General features: G+C 40.5%; 2 protein-coding genes across 4 annotated transcripts in view; one reads left to right on the top strand and one right to left on the bottom strand.

Annotated features, from left to right (window-relative positions):
• Window positions 1–24,161, bottom strand: part of MRPL13 (mitochondrial ribosomal protein L13) — a 49,199-nt gene extending 25,038 nt beyond the window's left edge. Inside the window, exons 1-4 of one of the 2 annotated variants that reach the window (XM_045005648.1) lie at window positions 24,020–24,161; window positions 22,685–22,808; window positions 11,554–11,647; window positions 10,012–10,072 (exon numbers count right to left, since the gene is read on the bottom strand). In XM_045005648.1, coding sequence (XP_044861583.1) covers window positions 10,012–10,072; window positions 11,554–11,647; window positions 22,685–22,808; window positions 24,020–24,046 — 306 coding nt within the window. In that variant the 5' untranslated portion in view covers window positions 24,047–24,161. Of the gene's footprint in view, window positions 1–10,011; window positions 10,073–11,553; window positions 11,648–22,684; window positions 22,809–23,558; window positions 23,579–24,019 lie in introns of those variants that run through there. The other variant, XM_045005649.1, reaches the window with a different exon arrangement.
• Window positions 24,125–25,713, top strand: part of LOC123363974 (MDM2 binding protein) — a 60,582-nt gene continuing 58,993 nt past the window's right edge. The window contains exon 1 of one of the 2 annotated variants that reach the window (XR_006576958.1): window positions 24,125–24,271. Coding sequence is in view for 1 of the 2 variants with exons in the window: in XM_045005647.1 (XP_044861582.1) it covers window positions 24,196–24,271 (76 nt within the window). In the remaining variant the exon portion in view is untranslated. The remainder of the gene's footprint in view (window positions 24,272–25,713) is intronic. The other variant, XM_045005647.1, reaches the window with a different exon arrangement.

Here is a 25,713-nt window from a genome sequence, read left to right as displayed (position 1 = left end):
CTGTTGGTCTGTATAAAATGTCTTTTTGATAAAAGTGTGTAGGCTGCATAGATTAATAGAATTTGCAATAAGCTGTAATGAAGATACCTAGAAACTTCTAGACCAGACATCCTGGCCTATTTCCTCTGTGATGCTGAAAGCAACCTTTAAGACCCTTACTCAGAAAAGTAATAATAGGAGACAAACCTACGCAAATGTCTAGGGACTTTTCGAATATCTGCTAACCTTTCACCTAGTTAGGTGCAAAAGGAGGGTATTTCTGCCCACAAAATCTAACAAGTACACCACAAGATACGTAAATAGTTGTCATCCATACGCACATAAAAGGTCAACCTATGAAAACAGGTACCCTCACCTTTCCATGGGGGAAAGACAAATTTGGGCATAGGAGGAAGGATTTCTCCCTATAAATGGTGTGATAATCCACCATTAGGCAGGCGATACACCCATCCTTCTATTCTCCATCGCCTCACCCTGCCTACACCTACGAAAGCTGTCAACTACTGATAAGTCGTAGTGTTCTGTCCTTTCACAGCTGTAAGTATGAAATAATTCTTAATTTCTACTTCACCTCTAAAGCATCTATGCTAAGAAGGGTTTAACCAGTTTCTTTATAACTATACTTCCTCTAGCAAAGGTGTGAAATCTTCTGAGTGCTATTGCTGCAAAGTGCATTTAGAACTGTGTAATATCATATCATATCTCTTAAAGAACTGTGATATTTTGTAACTTTGTAATCAAACTGCTTTTAACATTTACATTTACTTCTTGTTTTATTGATTTTAAATAAAAGGTCTTGTTTGACTAAACTCTGTCCCTGTCTAAATTTCCTGTTATACCCCAATCTCCTTGTATTAAATTCTGTGAAGCCTGATTCAAGACGAACTTTTATCTTCTGATCACACATATTGGCGAGCCATACCCATATTATTAATATCTATCAATTATTATTAACATTACTAATTAATTAGAAAATTAATTATTAAATACAACTAAATTAAGTGGATAAATTCCACTGTCCCTACTAACCCTCCCCAAATCAGGCTACAATATCCTTCAGAGAGCACAATCCTGAAAGGTATTGAGAGCCTTCCACACTTTGCAGGATTGGGCTCAGAATGAGGAACAGATTAAGAATAGTAAAAGCAATTTGTTTTCATCCACAACCAAACCAGAGATCAAACCACCTGTGAAGTCTTGCTGAGAGTATTTCGAACTTTTAAGATATTTAATCCTGTTCCAATATTGTCCCTAATCCATAGCATACTCAGTTCTATGTCTCTACTAATCCAGGCTTGAAAGTTTTGCTCTGGTTTATTAAAAACTGTTCCCTCTCCCCATAGTTTTAAAAGAAAACTCTCTGTGTTTGATGTTTTACAAATAGCCTTTTGATATGTGTATTACTAGCCTAAAATTACTCCTTGTCTTCCCTGACCCAAACTGCATGGTCTTTCAAAGACCAACTGTAAGGATTTCTGTTCCAGGTTTTTCTTCCAAAAGGTAATCATTATGCAGATACAAGTCTATGCATGTAAGTGATTTTTAAATACAGTAACATTCAAAAGGTAAGACTGTTTTAAGCTCCCTTATTTTAATGCCTACAGCTGCATACATTGGGGTAATGACTCCACTGCAGGCTTCCTCACAGCATATTGCCAGTGTTAAATCTTGTCCTGTTTTATAATTATTCATAGTAGGTGAAATGTGCTCGGAGTAATTGTCAACCACTAATTCTTTGCCAGCGGCAACACAGCCTCTAAAAAATGTGGCCAACTTACATACAGTACTTCTGACTTCTTTAGACTTGTTTTATACTCACTAATTTTCATGTGAAGTTTTTGAAATAATTAAACAAACAGTGTCAATTAAATTTTGCTTATATTTTCAATTAGAAAATATATTGAAATTTAAGTGAATATTTATTTCAGGCCAAAACTTTCAAACGAAGGTGGCTGAATTAGGCTCCTAAATCCATATTTAGGCACCTATCCAAAAGTAGCTTAATTTGCAAAAGTGCAAAGCATCCATAAATCGCACTGAAGTCAATGGGAGTTGCAGGCACTCAGTTGCTTTAAAGTCTAGCCACTTCCATTTTTAGGCACCTCAAAAGATGTATGGGGCAAACTTTAGGCATAAAACTTTCACAATTCTGGTCTCAAATTTTACAGTAATTATGCAAGTGAACTAAAATGTCTATATGTTTTATTTTTATAAAAACTGCCTTTGAGTTCCAAACAGCTGTGTCTTGCAAATAAACAAATGGAAAGGACATATAGTAATTCCTCACTTAACACTGTAGTTATGTTCCTGAAAAATGCGACTTTAAGCTAAATGATGTTAAGTGAATCCAATTTCCCCATAAGAATTAATGTAAATATGTTAGTTCCAGGGACATTTTTTTCACCAGACAAAACACTATAGATATATATAATAAATAAATATATATAGACACACACACACAGAGTATAAGTTTTAAACAAACAATTTAATACGGTACACAGCAATGATGATTGTGAAACTTGGTTGAGGTGATGAAGTCAGAGGGTGGGATATTTCCCAGGGAATGCCTTGCGGCTAAATGATGAACTAGCACTCGGCTGAGCCCCCAAGGGTTAACACATTGTTGTTAATATAGCCTCACACTACAAGGCAGCCAGAATGGAGGGAGGGGAGACAGCATGGCAGACACACACCCTGTGTGAGAGTGATGCATTGCTCCTGTAAGTACGCTGACACCACTCTAAGTACATTGCCTTTTTAAGTAGATCAGCAAGTTGAGACAGCAGAGCCCTGTTGTGTCTCCCCCCTGCTCTATGGATGGGGTAAGTGGGGAGGCAGGAGCAGGGGGAATGGGGACACCCTTACATTAGCCCCCTCTCCTCTCCTCCACTTCACAGCAAGCAGGAGGCTCCCGGGAGCAGCTCCTAGGCAGAGGGCAGGAGCAGCACATGGCAGTTGGGGGAGGGACAGCTCAACTGTGGGCAATTGATAGCCTGCTGGGCGGCTGCCGCACAGGGAATGAAGGGGAGCGTGGAGCTGATAGGGAGGCTGCCAGTCCATCCTGGTTCCAAGCCCCCACCAGCTAGCTACAACTGGCTGCTCTTCCTGCAAGCAGTGGACAAAGCAGGAGGCTGCCAAACAACATTATAAGGGAGCATTGCGCAATTTTAAACGAGCATGTTCTCTAATTGATCAGCAACATAACAGCAAGACGTTAACTGGGATGACTTTAAGTGAAGAGTTATTGTAATCTCTCTGCTTTTTGCTTTCAAAAATGTTTTAAAAAAATCAACAATCCTAAAGCAATTTTCTTTGCTCAAATTGCCCAGAAGATTGGCAAACAAATAAAGGAACAGTTTAAACTGCTCAGCTAAGAAAGATTCTGCTCTAACTCAGTTTTCATTCATTTATAAAAGATGAAGCACTAGATGCAGCTCAGGGTTAAATCAGCAGAAGCTGTGTTACTCCTGACACAGGACCCCATGCAGGCAGAGACTCTACCACTGGAAAGGTTGGGAGTGTGCAGCCAGGTAGTCAGCATAATTAGTGGGCAACATTGGCAAAATAGGGACATAGTTTGGGAGGTCCAGTGACGTGCAAATCAATGCATTCCCTTGGCATAAATTAAAGTTGCCTCTAACATATGTCCCAAAGTAAATCAGAGGTGGTACTACACATGACCTGATTCACCAGCACAAAACTGAAGAGGGAAATCATTTTAAAACTATGGCAACAGGAGGTTATCACACTGAAACTAGAGAAGAAATGTATTATTAACAAAACCTATGGGTTCTCCAACAATCTGCACTTAATCTAAGGAAGTCAAGTGAAAGGTTAAAAATGAAAGGGTAATTTCTTCTTCATTAAACACTTCCTGAATAATATGGATAAACCCAATATGAAGGAACCACTAAAACCGCCAGTGTAGAAGACACAACCAAGAACATTAGAATTAGAAATAGTTACTTTAAAACACAGATCTGATCACCTGGTTTTGGAGGCAAAAATTTGCCAAGACAGGTTTGATGACTCTGATAACTCCTTGAGACTATTTTTTTCTTGTTAGAGATCAGTCTTTGAGGAAAAAAGGTCAAAATCAAAGGTTCACAAGTTAATAGCCACTCTCCTCTACTTGTTAGACGGAAATATTAGCAATACTTAAATTTCACCCTATAATGATGGTACTTCATAGCTCCAGCAAGTGGAAAGTTCAGGAAAGAAGTTGTATGGCAAAGATGCTGTGATCAAAACTATTCTGTTGAATAATATGTCATCCATCCAAAGATCTGAAGAAGATTGTGATGAAGGGGTATGACTATCCAGATATTTACTTGCTAATCAAAATGGCTCATTGCCATCTTTCATTTTTTGAAAGCCTGCTTCCAATTAAAGGAAGGAGTTCCTAGACTGTCACTTGCCTGAAAGATACTCCTAAAGACAGCCAGAACATTCAAGTCAAGGAACATGCTTGTAAGGGGATAGAAGTCCTCCAAAGACTCTCTTTTTTGACTTGACATAAAGACTTCTGCAGAGTAACTCAGGTTACAGATTGAATAAGATTTCTTGGGAACTGAAGAGATTCTTGGTTTCTATCTACTTTGTTGAGAATTAACTGTCTGGAATCTAACTGGGACCCGGAAGCATATAAAAATAAAGTTCATTTCCAGATAAGGATGGAAAACACAGAGGAGTTCCCTTCCTGTGCTCCAAAGATAAATCTCTCAACTTACCACATTGGGGATGGTGTGATCAAGGCCATGTCTACATTACCATTTATGCTGGCAAAACGTATGTCATTCAGGGGTGTGAAAAAACACACCCGAGCACTATACATTTTGCCGGCAGAAGTGCTATTGTGCACAGCGCTATGTCGGCAGGAGAGCTTCTCCTGACTACATAGCTATCGCTGCTCGTTGAAGTGGTTTTATTATGTCGATGGGAGAGCTCTCTCCCGTCAGCATAGAGCGGCTACATGAGTGATCTTACAGCAGCACAGCTTCATGGGTACAGCTGTGCCGCTGTAAGCTCCCTAGGGTAGACATGGCCTAAGACCTGGTCTCCACTAGGGAGGTAAGTCGATCTAAGTTATGCTAGTTAAGTTACATAAATTATGTAATTTAAGTCGACACAGCTTTAGATCGACTTACAGTGGTGTCTACACCATGCTGTGTTGGTGGGAGATGCTCTCCCACTGACATAGCTTCTGCCTCTCGGGGAGGTGGAGTATTGAAGTCAATGGGAGAGCACTCCTCCATTGATTTATGGTAGTGAAGACAAGCCCTAAGTCTCTCTGTGGCTGGAGAGACCTAGGACCTTCTTTGGTGTTCAGCCTGACTGTCTGCATAGGAAAGCCTCTGGCTAAGGAGGGTGGATGCTCATCTACTGGGACAAAATGTTTGGCAGCTAAAAATTCAAGAAGATTACAGATCTGAAGTGTTGGAAATAGGTTATAAAAACATTTAAAATAAAATATAGAACTGGAAGGGACCTTGAAAGGTCATTGAATCCAGACCTCTGCCTTCACTAGCAGGACCAAGTACTGTCCCTGACAGTTCCCCCCGACCCCTAAATGTCCCCCTCAAGGATGGAGCTCACAACCCTGGTTTAGCAGGCCAATGCTCAAACCACTGAGCTAGCCCTCTCTTCTTAAGATTGACGGTAAAAGGGTTACACAGATTAAGATGTCTGAGATCCACTTGGGCTGTTTCAGAACATAGAGTAGAAACTTGCTTGCTTCATTTGGGTTTCCCCAGTAGAATTCCTCTGAAATGTGAAAGACTTGATCTGCCTCAAGGCAACCTCATCACTGTTTCTCTTAAGCTAGACCGGCCAATTTAAGAGTCATTAAAACTTCTTATCCAGAGAATTAAGAGAACAATTTATTTGCTTACTCTGACCATCTGTTGCGATTCCTCTAGAGCCAATTAGATCTGCCATGCATCAGAATGGTGTAAAATGAAGGCAGGCTGATCACTTGCTGCTTTAACTTGCCATTTCTCTGTGGCTCCTACCAAAACCAGAACACAGAGGCATGCACGGGCATTTAAATTTGACTGCTTTTGGAGGGGCATGTTCTGTGACTCCAGGGCCGGAGGAATTCTGTACCCTCACCAAGGAATACAAAGTGAAGCACTGATTAGAATATGTTGTTTAAACAAGACCTTGTATTAAAGCAGCATGGAGAATGTCAATGTTTGGGCAGGGGAGAGACCATCCAAATAATAATAATAAAAAAAAAAGTATGGTTAAGTAAAGAGACAATGGGAAAAGACAAAAAATATAAGGGCAGAGAATGAAAGAAATAAGGGATCAAAGCTAGGAAAAAAAGGAGGGAGAGGAACTGAGAAGTACAGGCAGGAGCAGGCAGAGAAGTGAGCGGGTAACAGGGACACAGTTTTAGGAAAAAAAGAGGGCTAATGGAATGTGGAGGGTAATGAGTTTCTACTCTCCCTTGAGACAAAAAAAATCTTTCTTGGCTGCCTTTATTACATCTACAGTATGAAATGTCCTCTTAAATATCTAGAGTCTATAGCAAAATAAATGGTGAATTAGCATAGTTTTCCACTTCAAAAAATACCGTTCAAGTTAAATTTACCAGAAGCTAATCTTGACAGATTCTTAACTATAAATGAATATCACGGAACCAACTCAGTACGGAGTATAATCTGGTAGTATCTGTAGATTTTTCCTATAATTCAGGTCCTGTCCTTGGGCCACTAGACCACTCTGCCTTTCATCCTTGCCATTTCATTAAGTTACAAAATATTGTTGTCTGTGAAATGCAAGTAAAAAAATTAGAATACACCTCCAAGTTGTTCACAGAAACAGTTTCATGCAGATTCAGCTAACTATATTATTTTTTATCATGTCACTGTTTGTACAGGTTGCAGATAAACTGCTTGTTATGCCATCATGGTACACTAAACTTATCAAGATCAGAATGATCTATAAGAATCGCTACACAGACAGAATATTTGGCATTCTACACTACCATCTACTATTTTAAATTATTAACGTGACAAAAACAGAAATCAGATCTTTTCCTGATCTCTCTAACCATCTAATAAGGTTTTTTGCTTTGAACACAGAGTGAGTTAATTCCCTAGAGTTCTTTAGAGGGTTGTTACACAAGAACACCTTTCTTGCTAAATAAGATGAAATTCTGAATTTGATCACCATTTGCTGAGTCTTTGTCAAACATGTTTTAACTATTGGTAATGCTTTGAATTTGTCTTAGATGAATTTCTCTGGGAACAATGGGAGTTTGGCAAGAAAAGCAAAACTCAGAGTGAATGCCAGAAGGGATTCAGTTCTCAGACCCTTGCAAATAAATTAGGCTATAGTGCCTCCCAGTGTACAGCTACTAATATCTGAAGTTCAAACAAAAATGGTAAAGTAGAGAACTGATTTTAGACATGGAACTAATAATAGTTTAGGAAGTCAGTACAGATATATTAGAGCCTTCCCTTTAAGTGCTTTTTAGTTTGGCTTTAATTGAGTACAATTAGACAACTGACTACAAGCAGCAAAGCTCTTTGTGGGCAGTGACTGTCTTTTTGGTCTGTATATGTACAGTGCCAAACACAACAAGATCCTGGTCCATAACTGTATCTCCTAGATGGTACTGCAATACAAACAATAACATTTCAACAGATGCATAATATGGTGTGATTAGATCAAGTGCTTTAAAATTAGTTATATAAATGTCCTGGAGCCAAATCCTTTTGAAGTCAATGGGAATTTTATATTGGCTTCACTGGGCTTTTAATCAGGCCCTAATGGATTTGTGTCTTGGTGTATGTCTATATAGAAGTTACATACCTGTGGCTGGCCCATGCCAGCTGACTTTGACTCATAGGCCTCAGGCTAAGGGGCTGTTCAATTGCAGTGCAGACACCCAGGCTTGGGCTCTCCCACCTCACAGGGTCCCAGAGCCCAGGCTCTACTCTGAGCCCAAACATCTACACCGCAATTAAACAGGGCCCCATGAGCCCGAATCAGCTAGCATGAGCCAGCGGTGGGTTTTTAATTGCAGTGTAGATATACCCCCAGGGTCTAATCCTCAAAGGCGCTGCATGTCCACAACTCTCAGTAAAAGCAAGGGAATAGATTTTTTTCCCAAGTTAGTGTCAGAAAGCTCATACCTATATATCCAGAGCAGGCAAGATTTTCAAAAATAGGAACCAGAAGTTAAATGCCTAAATCCACGGTTAGGGTTCCATTTTTTGAAAATCTTGGCAATCAATAATATTAAGCTATCAATTAATCCTATTAATCTTCTCCCTCAGCAGAAGTAGTAGTATCCTGTTTATGCATTACACACTGAACCCAGATTTTACCCAGGGGACCAAGTTCAACATGATCAACATTTTTCAGTTCCTGGATACATCATATCTTCAGGATATACCATTGGAAAACAGCTAAAAATCAATCAGAAGAATCCACTGTTGAATTTCACTGCAAGAGAGATGCAGGTGTACTGTCTTGCATTCTTTTTTAAAATCAGCACTATTCCTTCTGGCTGCTAAGAAAGGACTAGGATTATTAAGCGATGTACAACTTTGCTAAGACTGGCTTGGGGTGGGTGATTTATGAAACGGGTCAAATCTTTAAAACTGAAGGCAGTCAGTCAAAAATGAACCAAGTTAAAAACCTTGATTTGCCCATTTGAATAGCATAATGTGAACCAGAGTTTTAGCTACGAAGCACAGCATTATAAATATTTTGTTGAAATAATTGTCCTTAAAATTGTCACACTTTAGCTCCATACTAAAGGTTAATACAAAACACATTAGTTTCACAGTAGTTACCATCTCACTGATTTTTTATTAGATTAACCTGTTTTACCCTCTTGACTAGTTCCCCATATGTTATTCTAGTTTTGTGTAGTAGGTTGGAAATGGTAATCCACAGTGTAGAGGCATTACTCCCACAGCAGGGAGTTCTGGTGAAGGATCTCTGGTCTGCACTCCATTTCTCATGCTGTCTAAAGTGCATGTAAGAGCAAGAAGCAGAGTACTCCCCACTCGGTCTGATACACTCACCTCAAGAAGAGCAGAAATCTAATTCACTTTAACCAGTAAACCTGGCTATATTTGAAAAGAATAAACAGTGTTCCTATACCAGTGGTGTGCAATCTGCGGCCCATCAGAGTAATCTGATTGTGGATCGCGAGACATTTTGCTGATGTTGACCGTCCGCAGGCACGGCCCCCCACAGTTCCCAGTGGCCCCAGTTCGCCGTTCACGGACAATGGGAGCTGCGGGAAGCGGCGGGCCGCAGGGATGTGTTGGCCGCCGCTTCCCACAGTTCCCATTGGCCGGGAACAGAGAACCACGACCACTGGGGGCTCTAGGGGGCTGTGCCTGCGGAGGGTCAACGTCAGCAAAATGTCTTGTGGCCCGCAATCAGATTACCCTGATGGGCCGCATGTGGCCTGCAGGTTGCCCACCAGTGTCCTATACCATATGGCTGGGGAGGCCACCACAGGAGGAGTAGGGGAGAGACAAATCAGGGAAAAGGAAAAGGAAAAGGAAAGAAGTAACATAGAAAGATAAGGCATGAGAAGAAACAGACACAGTGACACAGATTTAGGCCACCAATTCAGTAAAGTATCCCTATTTAGGAGAGCATTTAAGCATGAGCTGAACTGAACCCACACCAAAGAGGAGAGAGAGCACAGAGTAGAAGGTGAAAGAGTGAATACATGAAGAAAAAGGTGGGAAGGGTAAGACAGAACTCGCAATAAAGGAGAAGAGAGTAGCTGGTCAGTCAGGAGATCCCAAATACAAGCTAAACACCAAAATTTCTATTTTCCACCTTTGCAGTAACTAACGTTTTTTTCTCTCTCTCTTTTTTTCTTTTTATTTAAGTAAGGTTTGGTGAAAGGGCAAATGGAAGAGCTTGATTCAATTTTTTGTCCATCAGAAGAATAGCAAGTCATTATGATGAAATAGTTCCCCTACACTAACTAAGGAAAGCAAAAGTTAAAATGAAAAAGAGGTTACTTACTGCTGTTGGATCTTTTAGGTGAAGTTGTGTTGCTGTCACTTGTTTTAAGCCACCTGGATAACTAAAAAACATCCAAAGAACATATTTAATATTAAGACAGTGAAACAAAATAAAACAGTGAAAAAGACAAAGATTTTTTTCCAATACAGTGTTTGATTCTGTAAACACTTTTTCACTATTACTCGTTGTTGAATTATATTTGTAACATGTTACCTGAGTATTATAAATTTTACATAAATGGCTTTCATGGATCCAAGCAGATCAGTACACAAGGCTGAAAGGTTTGAACCAAAAAAAAAAAAATTGCCAGCTGATCACAGCTAGGCAGGTTGCAAATTACATCATGTGCAAGCTATTATCCCAACAAACAGCTTGCTATTTTCATTACCTTGCCCTCTGTTCCCCAATCCCCTTTTGTTTGTCTTGTCCACTGGTTACAAGTTATCATTTACTTAGATTGTAAGCTTTATGGGGGAAGATGTTGGGTTTACTGCTGTTATAAATCTTATCTGGTCCTACAAATTTGGTATTTTTTCCAACTACTGATTTGAACTATGGACCTGGTCCAAAGCCTATTGAAGTCAATGGGGGACTTTCCATTACTTCAATGGATCAGCTCCAACATCATAAAATCTCAAGAACTGAAAATATCAATATTGTCAGTACATGTAATACATTTAGAATATTCACTGAAAACTGCAGTTATTTCAATATTACTACAATTCCCTCCCTCTACTAACACCCTCAACTCCACTTTTATGTTTTCCATACAATTTATTCATTTTCAGAATAGATTTTAATAATTAGAGATAAACCAACTACCGTGGTCATGATAGAAACACAGGAGCAACTGTTTTTATTTGCTTTGACTGACTGATTAGAATTCCACCCAGAAACAAATTATTCCTGCCAGTGCTAAATACAGAAGCTTGGGAAATAACCATTATTGAAGCATATACATCAATTTTGTCTCCATAATATCTCATGTCTTAAATGTTTTCTCAATGATTTTTAGAGAGGTTTAAATCACTCAGATGTAATCTTAACATCAAAATGCCTTCTTTATCTTTATTCAGTTAAACAGTTTGCACTGGAAAATGATCTTGATCTTGCTATTTGCCCTTTGGTCTACTGACATAACTCAAGATGACTTCTGCACTCCTCTTAAATTGTTGGTTTTTGTAGTTGGCTTTTTTAGTGTTTTAGACCAAAAAAACCCAAAAAACCTGTTTTGCTATTTAACTAAAACGATATTCCCGTTCTTTGGCTTCACCTCCATCCAGTAAGATTGTTTAGCTAGGCAAATTTAACTTATGCCTTCTTCTGACATTTTGTATCTCAGATTATTTCCCTAGCAATACATATTGTGCCAGGGAAGACAGAGACATTTAACAGAACACAAGATTTATAACACACAAGAGGAATTTCCTTTGAATTCACATTTTAGAGTTAATGAATTTACTTAAAAGCAAAACGGACTTCAGCATCAATCTCTACTACTAACTTCTTTGAGCATTTACTATCAAATCATGGAACACTTACCCTGTGTGAGAAGAATACACTTTCTGTTCCCATTTGTTACCAGAAAATGCAATGTGTTTCGTGTTTATTATGACAACATGGTCTCCACAGTCACCTAAATTATAAATGATAGACATTTCAATAGGAGATATCACAAGGGCAATAAAAACATCCTCACAAAATTACTCACAGAAACAGAGCAAATATCAAATTATAATGTCTCAAATGAAACAATCACTAAAAAGCATCACCTTTAAAATAAACATCTAGCTATAAACAGAGAATTTATTCACTTTTTTCATTATCATCATCACCATGTTAAATGATGGGTGAATGCGTAGGTAGTTTAAGTCAATGCAATTTGCAGGAGTAAGATTTGCATGTCTTAACTCACAGGGTAACATTTCATTTTATTCAATATACTATATGTTTGCTCTACACTACGAAAAGTCAATGCGAACAAATTAAACACAAACTAAAGATCAATCTTTAAAGCAGAACTTAAATTAATTTCAGATTTATAAAACAATTTTTCATAATGAACAGTTTCATAATGAAATTTTTTTCATAATACTGAATTTTGGACAAGAAATATATTAGTACGAAACGATCTTAGGACCTATAGCTAAAATATATATTGGAACCTAAAAGAAAGATTTAAAGTCATTAGCTTTGTGCTAGACTGAAGCATTTGTACTAAAAATCAAGTAGAGTTGAGTGCTACAATATAGAACCATAGAATTGGAAGGAACCTTGAGAGGTCATCTAGTCCAGTCCCCTGCACTCGTGGCAGGAATAAGTATTATAAAATACACAAATGGGCGCAATATGAAAATTTGCCTGCTATACAGAGTGCATCCGTCCCATCTATAGGTACCAAAATGAAAAAAACTCCTGTATTCTATTACTAACAATACTTTTCAAGCATTAGAAATTTTGACAGATCTTCCATATTAAATAAAATGTGACTAAAATTCTTTTTACTAAATTCTGACACGTATAAAATAACTGTGAAACAAGTGCAAGTTTTCTAAAATAAATATATATTTTTGATGAGTCATTACTATCTCATTAATTCAGATCTCTGGAAGATGATTCACCTGGAGTTCATTTCCATATTGAGATTTAACCAGTTAGTCTAAAAAATGCCATATTAAAGTATAATAAAAATGTAATTAATATTTGAAGAAACTGGCAATGCAAAACAAACATTGTTGTGAAGAAAGATCTCCCCCAAAGGTATATTCCTTACTACATACATCCAGAAAATCTACAGGAGTTTGCTAAGGGGTCTGTGTCATTTTATTTTCCATGTTTGTTCTCAGCAGTTTAGCTCAGAACCTGATTTCTTGAGTAAAATATCCCCCTCCATGAAAGTCTTAGTTGCCTTTACAGAGCCTGCACAAGTAAATTTATATTTAAAACTTACATGAAAAGGATTAAAAGACACAAATGTTACTATTTTAAAAAAATCCTTAATGTTCAGCCTACTGTAGATATCTGCTACAGTATGTCATACAAATCTAAACTTTAATCTTTCAACTACAATTTTAATTTTTTTCTTTTAATCTCTACTTGTTCATTTTGGCAGGAAAGTATTTTAAATTTGACACACTAGCTAGGCATTTAAATACGTAGCTAACATGCTAAAACTCCATGTTATACTTTTCTTTAAAAAGTACTCTGAGTAGCTGTGTAACTAGCTGGTAGACACACCATAGCTAGGGTTGCACTGTTAAATGGACTTAAAATATAAAATCTCTGTTTTTCTCTAGAAGTAGAAAGTCATTTGGGGTGAAATTTCAGTTTTTATGCCCTTGAATTTTCTATGTATTTTCCCCCATATTCTCTTTACAACTCTTTTTGAGTTCTGGCTGAAATTTGTCCTTGGCAATGTGACCTGTCATTGCTGACTGATCACTTTTACAAAGTATTGTCTATCTACACAAAATATGGAAGGCAGGTGAATTTGGAGGAAAACTGGTATAATTTGTAGGTTTCTGGGAGGAAAAATGGATTTAAGATCATTTTTAGCAATTATTCTTCAAAATTGAAAGTTTATGCACAAGCAGTTGCTGATGGAGAAAATCTTCGACAGCAGCAGCTACACTTTTCTGTCAGATTTTATCCTACAATACTGAAGGTTTCATGTGCTGTGGCTGGTGGATGAAGTTTTCTCTGTTAGCACCTGCACTTCTACTCTCCTACAGATCCAAATCCTCATGAATCTGCAGCCTTGTTAACTTATGAGCAAGTCTGGTCTCACAAACTAAACAGGGTCATTAGGCGATTCAATAATTGTCAGTCTACCATTTGAACCAATATTGAACCAATGCTCCAGTATGTTACTGGAGGTGCCAACTTTCGGATTAGAGATAAACCAAAGGTCCAGACCATTAAAAATCCGAAGAAAATTTTTTATTAGAGTAGACATCATAACCCAGTTTGTAATTTGTTTATTTAATGTCTTGCTTACAACAAGTTGCTTTAAAAAAACCCAAACAAACCTAAAATCAGTTTAAAGCTGATTTTGTTCAGTGAAAAATCCTGTGTGAACACACTTACACTGGTTTAAAACTGGCCTATATGTGTTTAGTTTACATGACAGCATAAAAAGATTTAAATACAATTAACATTATTCACACATCACACCTTCAGTTAAACCAGTGCAGCTCTGTGGAAAGACCAAGCCTATATAAATATATCTCAGAAATCCCTTGCACTTTCAGTTGGACACAGTATTCTTTGCTTCTTGTCTTTAAATAGTATGCACTGTTCCTGTAATACTTCAGAGGTGGCCTCATTCAAGAAGTGGGAAAAAGGGAAAATGGTATTATATGCAAAATTAAGCTCAAAATTTGTTGACAGCTCCTGCAGCGTAGTCCCAATGAACTGTACTTGAAGAAAAATATTTTCTGCCGGTTCTCATGATATATCATTGATTTGTCATATTTTAAGTTTAATTAATATTTCCCAAGAAACATACACATACACACAAAAACAACAAATAAAAGACCAAGACCTTAAATCTTCATTAATTACTTTCCAATGGTAAACAATCAGTTTTGGAGTACAAGAATTTTGGTTTTTCTTCTTTATTAAATAAAGTGCTTGACATCTGCCTAGGATCACAAGTCAGTCTGCCACTTAACTTACAAAACCAACAACCTACATGCCAAACTTCTTGTTCATTTTAAGATGACAAGTCTTAACTCTTTCTCCTAACCATTATAAGTACTAAACATTACAAACTGAAGGAATTCATGAAGTTTTCACCCTAAAGGCTGGTCAGCATTTTTTTGCAAGAGGTGAAGAATAATTATCCACCTTAAGGTAGTTGTGCTGAGCTCCAACACAGTAAATTACCAAGAGCATTTTGGTTTCCTTTAATTGCTTTTGTCAGATTTATTTAATCTTCTAAGAAGTTTTAATAACAGTTAAGTATCAATGTTTAACTTTAATTATGGGAACAAAAGTACAGTGAACATGATCAATATTCTTAAGCTCTTGAATGCTTGGTGTAATGCGTGTGGTATAGTTTTATCTAAAGTTTTGAAATTTGTGGAAAAAGCATACCACTATTAACGGCTTAAATGCAAATAAGTTTACATTAAATCAAATTTCTTCCCTCCATCTGAGTTTGAATTCAGTTCAGTATACTTGGAAAAGCAATAAATAAATAGAACAGTTTTACTGAACAGAAGCATTTGACAGAAAATTCAGTTTTATTCCATTTAAGATATTGAAATCTCAAAGTTCTGAGAATATGTTAATTAAAAAAAACAATAGTCTGAACTTCCAGCATCACGAAGCAATAAACGATGCAAAATAGAAATCCATACAGACATTGCTCTTTTACATATCACTAATCTCTCACCCACAGTAGCCTCCAGAAACATAATAATCACATTAAAAAACTAAGTGTTCAAGACACATCAAATGCTACTTGCATAATAAATGAACATATTAAATACAGTATCCTGTGTGCAATACTGTTTAAGTGGTGCTTTACAGATTAAAAGTACTGTTATCTTATTAAAAAGATTTTAACCTGTTTCATCACAAGCAGCAAACCAAATAAAATCCTTCTGGAAACAACCTTTCTTCCCTGCCCAGAAGTTAAAAATTGAATGAATGTGAAGTTGAATGATCTTTTGCAGTGAATGATCAAAAACATTAATTTTCGGGAAAGTTTGGTCTCAAGTGACATCTTGTGGCTAAAAGTTGTTTTGCAGTTTTAAAATTCACATTATTCAGATCACTTCTACAATCACATTGTAAGTTATACTTTCTGCTATGAAAACAACTAATCTAAATTTTCACATGAAAATTAATTGTGAAACAATGTATACCCAGCACAAACCAATATTAGATTCATTATTTCAAAGACAATATCGACAAACTATAGCAATACAGATAAGGTTTTGGAACATAGGGTTGTCAAGTCAAAAGATTCATATTTAATAAAAGACTCTGAACTTAGTGTGCACACAAGGATTGAAAGTGAGAGTGTTTCTGTTAGCCTTACTAAATTTTTGCGATAATTTGCACAAGGGCCATGGAAAGATTTTCCATGTCACAATCTCAGCGTTGTGGACAGGGGCCATCTTTTTGTACAATTACCTGGCACAATGGGGTCTCAATCCATGACTGTGGCTCCTAAGTGCTATAGTTACAGAAATAAACAGAAATACCTTTACTGCAGATTAGCCAGCCTGGCTGGAAGGGAGACAAATCTTCTGGTTTAAATTAAAATAGATATTTGAAATGTATTTTAAAAAAAGAGATGAGAAACATTTTATTAATAGAATATATTTTGAAAATTCTATTTTAAAAGGAAGTAGCCTTTTAATGAACAATTTTGTAATGTGTTTTACATAAAGGAACAACCAACCTGATATATTTTAATCTGTCAATTTAAAAAAAAGTTAAAAAGTAGTTTCAGTTACTATACTTGCCCTTGTGTTCACTTTCATATTATTTTGGGTTCACAATATTTTGCTATTTTTAAAAATGTTTCTCTTTCTGTTATGTGAACTGCCCAGTTATATACATAAAACAATGATGCCAAACCACAAGCAGCCATATTGTGTTGACAAATGCACAAAGTAAAACTGAAAAAAATAGATATTTGTTGTTCTAATCTCCTTTAACACTGTAAGGTGTAATCACAATAGATTTTAAACAAAATCTATAAAAGAAAATTCCAGGAATGTCACTGTGTGTGTCACTCTAAAGCCTAAAATGTCTGTAGTCTCATTGTAAAGCGATGGAAACAGCTACAGCATAGTTGAGGGCTCTTTTTGTTCAGAATATCACCAGGCTGAATCATCACTAAATTTTGCTGACTCTTACCATCCAATTTTTAAGTTCTTAGCCATTCTTACTTTATGAATTATACCCATGAGGTATAGCTACAGTAAGGCCTGGTCTATACTACAAAGGTAGGTCGATGTAAGCCACCTTGTGTTGACCTAAATATGCACAAGTCTACAATTAAATTTAACTCCCACAGATGTAAAGTGGCCCATTATGACGGCATATATCACCAGCTCCCTGAGTGGCTCTGAGCCATGGTCAATGTATGGAGGTTGGTGCAGCATGAGTGTAGATGCTGTGTTACCTATGTGTTACCCTAACAGTCCTCAAGCAATTGTCCCATAATGCCTGACACTGACCACTCTGGTCACAATTGTTAACTCCACTGTCTAGGACTCACGCATACCAGAAGCCCCCCACCCTGCCTTTAAAACCCCTGTAAATTTTTGAAATGCCTTTTGCTGGTTGCCCAGCGTGGTGAGCACCCCTCTATCTGCTTTTTGTTCTTCTGCGCAACAGCCCAGCTGATTATGCCGGCTACGTGCTCTAGACACACACCTGCCTGGAGCAGAGAGAAGATATTGAATCTCCTGGGCCTGTGTGGAGAAGAGGATGTGCAGGCACAGCTCCGAACCAGCCACAGAAATATTAACATCCATAAGCAGATTGCTCAGGAGAGCAGTAGAAGGGGTATGACAGGGACCAACAGTAGTGCTGCATGAAAGCCACGGAATAAGAGAGGCCTACAATCATAACATAACATAAGAACATAAGAAAGGCCGTACCGGGTCAGACCAAAGGTCCATCTAGCCCAGTATCTGTCTACCGACAGTGGCCAATGCCAGGTGCCCCTGAGGGAGTGAACCTAACAGGCAATGATCAAGTGATCTCTCTCCTGCCATCCATCTCCATCCTCTGACGAACAGAGGCTAGGGACACCATTCTTACCCATCCTGGCTAATAGCCATTTATGGACTTAGCCACCATGAATTTATCCAGTCCCCTTTTAAACATTGTTATAGTCCTAGCCTTCACAACCTCCTCAGGTAAGGAGTTCCACAAGTTGACTGTGCGCTGCGTGAAGAAGAACTTCCTTTTATTTGTTTTAAACCTGCTGCCTATTAATTTCATTTGGTGACCCCTAGTTCTTGTGTTATGGGAATAAGTAAATAACTTTTCCTTATCCACTTTCTCAACATCACTCATGATTTTATATACCTCTATCATGTCCCCCCTTAGTCTTCTCTTTTCCAAACTGAAGAGTCCTAGCCTCTTTAATCTTTCCTCATATGGGACCCTCTCTAAACCCCTAATCATTTTAGTTGCTCTTTTCTGAACCTTTTCTAGTGCTAGAATATCTTTTTTGAGGTGAGGAGACCACATCTGTACACAGTATTCGAGATGTGGGCGTACCATGGATTTATATAATGGCAATAATATATTCTCAGTCTTATTCTCTATCCCCTTTTTAATGATTCCTAACATCCTGTTTGCTTTTTTGACCGCCTCTGCACACTGCGTGGACATCTTCAGAGAACTATCCACAATAACTCCAAGATCTTTTTCCTGACTCGTTGTAGCTAAATTAGCCCCCATCATGTTGTATGTATAGTTGGGGTTATTTTTTCCAATGTGCATTACTTTACATTTATCCACATTAAATTTCATTTGCCATTTTGTTGCCCAATCACTTAGTTTTGTGAGATCTTTTTGAAGTTCTTCACAATCTGCTTTGGTCTTAACTATCTTGAGTAGTTTAGTATCATCTGCAAACTTTGCCACCTCACTGTTTACCGCTTTCTCCAGATCATTTATGAATAAATTGAATAGGATTGGTCCTAGGACTGACCCTTGGGGAACACCACTAGTTACCCCTCTCCATTCTGAGAATTTACCATTAATTCCTACCCTTTGTTCCCTGTCCATTAACCAGTTCTCAATCCATGAAAGGACCTTTCCTTTTATCCCATGACAGCTTAATTTACGTAAGAGCCTTTGGTGAGGGACCTTGTCAAAGGCTTTCTGGAAATCTAAGTACACTATGTCCACCGGATCCCCCTTGTCCACATGTTTGTTGACCCCTTCAAAGAACTCTAATAGATTAGTAAGACACGATTTCCCTTTACAGAAACCATGTTGACTATTGCTCAAGAGTTTATGTTTTTCTATGTGTCTGACAATTTTATTCTTTACTATTGTTTCAACTAATTTGCCCGGTACCGACGTTAGACTTACCGGTCTGTAATTGCCGGGATCACCCCTAGAGCCCTTTTTAAATATTGGCGTTACATTAGCTAACTTCCAGTCATCGATGCGGTGCTGACCTACAGACTGCCCACTTTTACGATGAGCTACATGCCATACTTGGCAGAGACCCTACCACCACGCTGCACACCACTGCGGATAACTGTGAAGAGCTCAAGTCACAGGCTCCTGCTATGAACAATGAGGATGAGGAATATAGGAGACAGGTAATGGAGGGTTCAGCTGTGCTGTGCACCAGGAACCGTTTTTTATACCACTGCAGACCAGCCAGTCCCTGCAATTGAGCATGAGCAAGAACATTACAGGGGAACGAACTTTGGGTAAATGTGTAAATAAATTTCCGATTACAGTGACGGCACCCCAAAATCAGCAGGACACAGCTATTGACTTTTCATTAATTTATTCATGCTACAAGAGGTAGAGGTACAACAAAGAGAGAGAAAGTTTCTATCTGCTCTTCATTCTCCTCTAGAGTAAGGTGGGGTGGGGGGCACGTGGAGCAGTTTGTCCACAGGGATGTCCCTTGAATCCTCCTGAGAGATCTCGGTGGAACTTCCATGGACATATTCTGCCATCCTTTCCCGAAGGTTTCTAGGGTTGGCAGCCTTATTTCTTCCTCTGCAATGGGCCACTTTCCCATGCCAGTCAGTGATTACTTTGACAGGCACCATTGCTGTAAACAGGCTAGTGGCATACTGTTCCAGGTGACTTCGGGATGCTAGCAGCAGCAGTGCTCTCTCTGCATTTGTTACCTTCAGGAGTGAGATATCAGCTAACATCACTACCTCCTGTGGGAAATGATGCCAGCATTCAGTGCCAGTGCCCTATACTTAGTTTCATGCAACTGAGCAACTCCCTGTGTGGGTTTGTGGGAAATTGAAAATAGGTGCAAAAATTATGAGATAGATATGATATTATGGGATGGCGAACACTGCATTATGGGACGCTGACTCCTTCCTTCTAGTCACCCTTGCATGGGTCTTTTCTCGCCAACCATGCTTTGCCAAAACTACGCAAAAGACAATGTGCTCAACAGTGGCAGGCTGCACACTGGGATACATACCCAGGGTATATTGCACTGTGCATCAACCCAAGCACTCCTGGTAAGTACAAGCAGCGCCAATGGAAGGAGCCAAATACGCACATGCACAAGCGATATACTAACTGTGGCGGATGTCAGGGTGGTTAAGCACTGGAATAAATTGCCTCGAGAGGTTGTGGAATCTCCATCACTGGAGATTTTTTTTAAGAGTAGGTTAGACAAACACCTGTCAGGAATGGTCTAGATAATACTTAGCCCTGCCATGACTGCGGGGGACTGGACTAGATGACCTCTCGAGGTCCCTTCCAGTCCTATGATTCTATGTAAGCGAATGAAACTTGCATCAGCAAAACTTGGTAGACATGGCCTAATGCAGGGGTCCCCAACACAGTGCCTGTGGGTGCCATGGCATCCCCAGGGTGTCTAAGTGTTCCCGCGTACTGGCCGGCGGACATTCATCCGCCGAAATGCCATCGACAAGCTGTGTCATCCAGAGGCGTCGCTGCCGAAATGCCGCCAATTTTCAGCGGTATTTTGGTGGCGACGCCTCTGGATGACACTGCTTGTCGGCGGCATTTCGGCAGCGACGCCTATTGACGTTGCCGCTTGTCAGCGGAATTTCAGCGGATGCTCGTCCGCTGCCACAGTCCTCCGCAGCTCATCGTCTGGCGCCCGCCAGACAAATAAGGTTGGGGACCACTGGCCTAATGCATGTATCTATACCATGCCAAGAGTCCTAGATCATCGTGATGTTAAATGTGACTCAACCAATCACCACCCCATTTACAGCTAATTTGCATGCAACAATTTCATTGGTTGTAAAAGGAAGACTGCACACTCCAGCATACCTTCCATTTGCCAACCATACAAATCAACACAATCCCCAAAACACGGAGCCCATCAATGCACTCACACCCTCGTTTGGCACCTGCAGAAATCCACACAACTCTCCCAAAACTACACAGAAATCAACCCAACCAGCACACACAACAAAAACCACAAACATCACTCAGAAGCCTAGAATTTCTGTTCAGTCAGTGTGAAGCGACGGAAACAGGTATAAGCATAGTGGACATCTCTTTTTGTTTAGAATATCACCAGATTTGCAGTCTGTTACTATCCAGCTATTTTCTGCTTTTTTTACACACATCTTTACAAATCATACCTGTGCAACAGCACAGGATTGCAGCTACTAGTAAATTTATAAATTAGGAATATATTTTAAAACACGTTCCACTGGAGTGGGATTAAAAAAGTAAAAATTGATACACATCTGTTTAAAAAAAACAAAAACAAAAATACTGTCTACATTAGTTCTAATTCTTCAAGTTGCTCCACATGGGCAGACCCTCACATTGCCTGTAAAATGCCTCAGTGAAGGCAATGGGAACCTTCATATGGGTGTAGAGGTTTACCCACATGGGCTCTTTGCAGGATTGGATCCTCAGACTGTACAGCATCAAGGACCTAATACAAAATCCATTGAATTCAGTAAGAGTCTCTCCATAAACTTCAGGCCCTTTGTGAAAGGGGGCTGACTGGTGACTTCAGGTGTGCCAAAATAAATATAAATTTGATTTTTAGTTACATTAAGAAATAAACTATTTTTTCTGCTGGAAGATTCAGTGGTTTAAAAGTCAACAAGCTGCAAAGAGCATTGGTGCTCTGTCTTAGCTCACCTCTCTTCAACCAATCACATACTGGCAAAGCACCAACCTTATCTTCATGCACAGAGGATTGTCATTGATGGAACTGGCTTAGCATGTTAGACTACGCCCTCCTCTTCCATGTTTTCACAGCTGACTGGCAGGGGCGGCTCTAGCTTTTTTGCCGCCCCAAGCAAGGCAGTCAGACAGCCTTCGGCAGCGTGCCTGCGGGAGATCCCTGGTCCTGTGGATTCGGCGGGTTGCCTGCGGGAGGTCCGCCAGTCCCGTGGCTTCGGTGTACCTGCTGCCGGCAGACCTCCCCCAGGTACACCGCCGAAGGCTGCCTTACTGCCGCCCTCGCAGGGACTGGCAGGGCACCCCCCGCAGTTTGCCTCCCCAGACACGCGCTTGGAGCCACCGCTGCTGACTGGCATTTGTTTTCATACATGATGCATAGTGTAGGGAATATTACTGTTATTTGTTTTACAGAAGTTGCTCAGAGGCCTCAAACCAGATTCATGGCTCCATTATGCTAGATGCAGTACAAACACACAGGAAGACACAAAATCCCTACCCAGAGAAGCTTAAACATAGGCCAGGGACTATGTGTTTATACAACATCTAGAAAAATGAGACTCATAAGTGCTACTACAATGTAATTGTTCAGTATTAAATAATACACAGCCTACTTTTATACGAAAGAATAGTTCAGTGACACAAAGCCTCAGGGAGAAAAAAATGAAGGTGGGGACAAAATGGTGAGTCTTGTAATGAATAGAGAAAACACAAACTTAAAAAAAATATGATTAATGAAATTGAAAGGAAAAGATACCTATAAGTGAAGGAAATCAAGTTTGCCTCAGTTTACTACAATACTTACTTAGTGCATGATACACAGGTTTATGCTTCCCCTGAAGTCTGATTACACTCGTGGCTGCAAGTTTTCCAGGTGGTTGCATCTTCCCATCTATGAGATACCAGGCTCTGGCAAAAGTAGCCCATTGCTAAAGAAGATTGACAAAGTTGTAGTTAATATAGTAAAATAAATACACTCAGCCTAAATAACTCCACAAAACCACAAACATGTTAGGTATTTACAAGAAAATACATTAGGTATTTTAGAAATTAACTATCATGATTTTTAACCAATAAATAAATTATTTTTTAGGAAAAAAACTTTAATCATTGTTTCTAAATACCATACAAACATTAATGTTCAATTATATTTCCCCAAGATTTTAAGAAAGGGTGGGGGAAACTGTAAAGTGCTGTATAAATTATCTTCAATCGTGATAATGCTATGAGGAAATAACTAGAGGTCTTTTCCACTTTCTGGTATTGTTTTCAAAATCTTGACGTCCTCTTATAAATTATTGCTAACTATCAAGATAATAAGAGTTATAGGCCATCCTAATTCTGACTGCTTTCTTTATTTTCATGGGGGGGGGGCACAATTCTAAATGGAAGAATTTCAGCTCCGACCCTGCAAACACTTCACCAGTGAAGCACAGGATTAGCAGGAATAGTACTGTTGACTTCCCTAGGTAACACCTTAAACCTGCAAACATTTACACACTTACTTAACTTTACGGTTTACTTAATCCTGCAGACACTTAGGCCCATCTACTACAAACATTTACGCAGAAGCTTAATTTTACTACTGTCCCAAGAGAGATGCCCGCTTGTTGGCAGAATCCCGGTCGGTCTAAGCGTTTGCAAGATTAAAGCCTATGTTTGTTCCTTCCTTTCGTTACCTGCCCATGTTACTGGCTGCCCTACAAAATTCGCTGCTCCCCGTGGGCACGATGAGCTCTGCTCGTCTCTCCAGGGAGGGTAAATACAGCAACGCGTGGAAGCTTTACCCGCAGGGGAAACTGCGAGGGGAGCGCGGCCCTTCTGCAGCCCCCTGCCTGCCACTCTCCACAGGCAGGAGGGGCAGACTCCCCCCCGGGAAGCGGGGCACTTCCACCAGGAAACGCCCCGGCCTAGAGGACGCCGCCGGCTCTCGCCCCGTAGGGCAGGGACAGCCCAGCTCCAGGGGAGAGGGCCCCGCTCCCCGCTGCGGAGAGGGGGCACCAGGCCGAGGACACGCAGCCAGGGCGGGGCAGAGCCCGCGCCCCGCGAGAGAGGCGCCGCCTCAGCGGCCTGCCCGTGGGCTCCCGCCTCCCCTCACCCGGCGGGGAGCCCTGCCCGGGGCCGCGGAGGGGCCGCTCACCTGGGCCGCCTTGGTGTAGCTGGCCATGGCGGCTGGGCGGCGCGCCGGGGGAGCGGGTTCGCCAACGGACCCGCTCCCGAGTCCCGGCGGCAGGAAGCGGAAGCGGGGGCGGTGGAGGCGGGAGACGCCGGCGGCGGCTGCTGAGCGTCCCCGGGAGGAGGCGCCCGGCCGCGGCCATGGACCGGTACCTGCTGTTCGTGAGCTGGGAGGAGCGGAGAGCCCCGCGGGGCGGCGGCGCCGAGCGCGTAGCAGGTGCGGGCGAGCGGTGCTCGGTGGCGGCCGCAGAGCCCTGGGGCGAGGCGCTGCACAGCGCGGGGTCCTGCGCCGCCCGGAGCGGCTCCTCCAGGCGCAGCCAGAGGGGAGTCTCGCCGGGGGGCCCCGGCTGGGGGCCGCAGGAGTGGGGGGAGCTGTCGTTGTGGGGGTGCCTAGGACCCCAGGCTCTGTGCGGGGTGAGGCGTCACTGAGAGGGGCCGTGGCATCACTTCCAGTGGTGTTCGCGGTGGTGGGCAAGGCTTCTAGTTGTGGCTCTAGGCAGGGTTTTGTGTGTTTTTCCCTGCAGCGCACATTCCTGGTGGGACCAGTCCCAGGTTTCAGGCCGGCCGAGTGGAGCAAGGGGCACCCCAAGTGCATTCTCCACGCTGCCTTGCGCTGCAGGCCACGCAGGGAGCTCTGAACAGATTGGTTCGAGCCCTCATCGTTCCCTCCTCACTCTGCCATCTGCCAGGAGAGCTTAGGAACAATCCCACCGTGCCGCCGGCCGGCAAGGGAGAGGAGCGTGTATCGTTGAGGATAAAAGAGACCTGTAATATTGTGGTGTGAGATGTTTACATCGTGTGGTCATGTTTGCATTGCACCATCGCACCAATGTATAGGGACACAGTCATGGTGGTGATATGCCATAGCACATCTCAAAAGATGGCCCTTTATTACTTCAAAAAAGAAGAGTATTTATGGCACCTTAGAGACTAACCAATTTATTTGAGCATAAGCCTGCATAGGGTAAAACCCACTTCATCCGATGCATGCAGTGGAAAATACAGGAGGAAGATAGATATACACAGAGGACATGAAAAAATGGGTGTTGCCATACACACTCTAACCAGTGATCAGTTAAGGTGGGCTATTATCAGCAGGAGAAAAAAGAACTTTTGTAGTGATAATTAGGATGGCCCATTTCCAACAGTTGACAAGAAGGTGTGAGTAACAATAGAGGGAAAAATTAGCATGGGGAAATAGGTTTTACTTTGGGTAATAATGACCCATCCACTCCCAGTCTTTATTCAAGCCTAATTTAATGGTGTCCAGTTTGTAAATTAATTCCAATTCTGCAGTTTCTCATTGGAGTTTGGTTTTGAAGTATTTTTGTTGGAGTTTTGCGACTTTGAGATCTGTAATCGAGTGACCAGGGAGGTTGAAGTGTTCTCCGATTGGTTTTTGAATTTTATAATTCTTGACGTATGATTTGTGTCCGTTTATTCTTTTGCGTAGAGACTGTCTGGTTTGGCCAATGTACATGGCAGAGGGGCATTGCTAGCACATGATGGCATATATCACATTGGTAGATGTGCAGGTGAACGAGCCTCTGATAGTGTCCACTATCCACTATAGTGTCCACTATCCACTATAGTGTCCATTTTTTCATGCCCTCTGTATATATCTCTTTCTACTGTATTTTCTACTGCATGCATCCGATG

The sequence above is a fragment of the Mauremys mutica genome, chromosome 2, assembly GCF_020497125.1.
Source record: "Mauremys mutica isolate MM-2020 ecotype Southern chromosome 2, ASM2049712v1, whole genome shotgun sequence".
NCBI lineage: Eukaryota > Metazoa > Chordata > Testudines > Geoemydidae > Mauremys > Mauremys mutica.
This window is presented reverse-complemented; position numbering and strand designations above follow the sequence as displayed.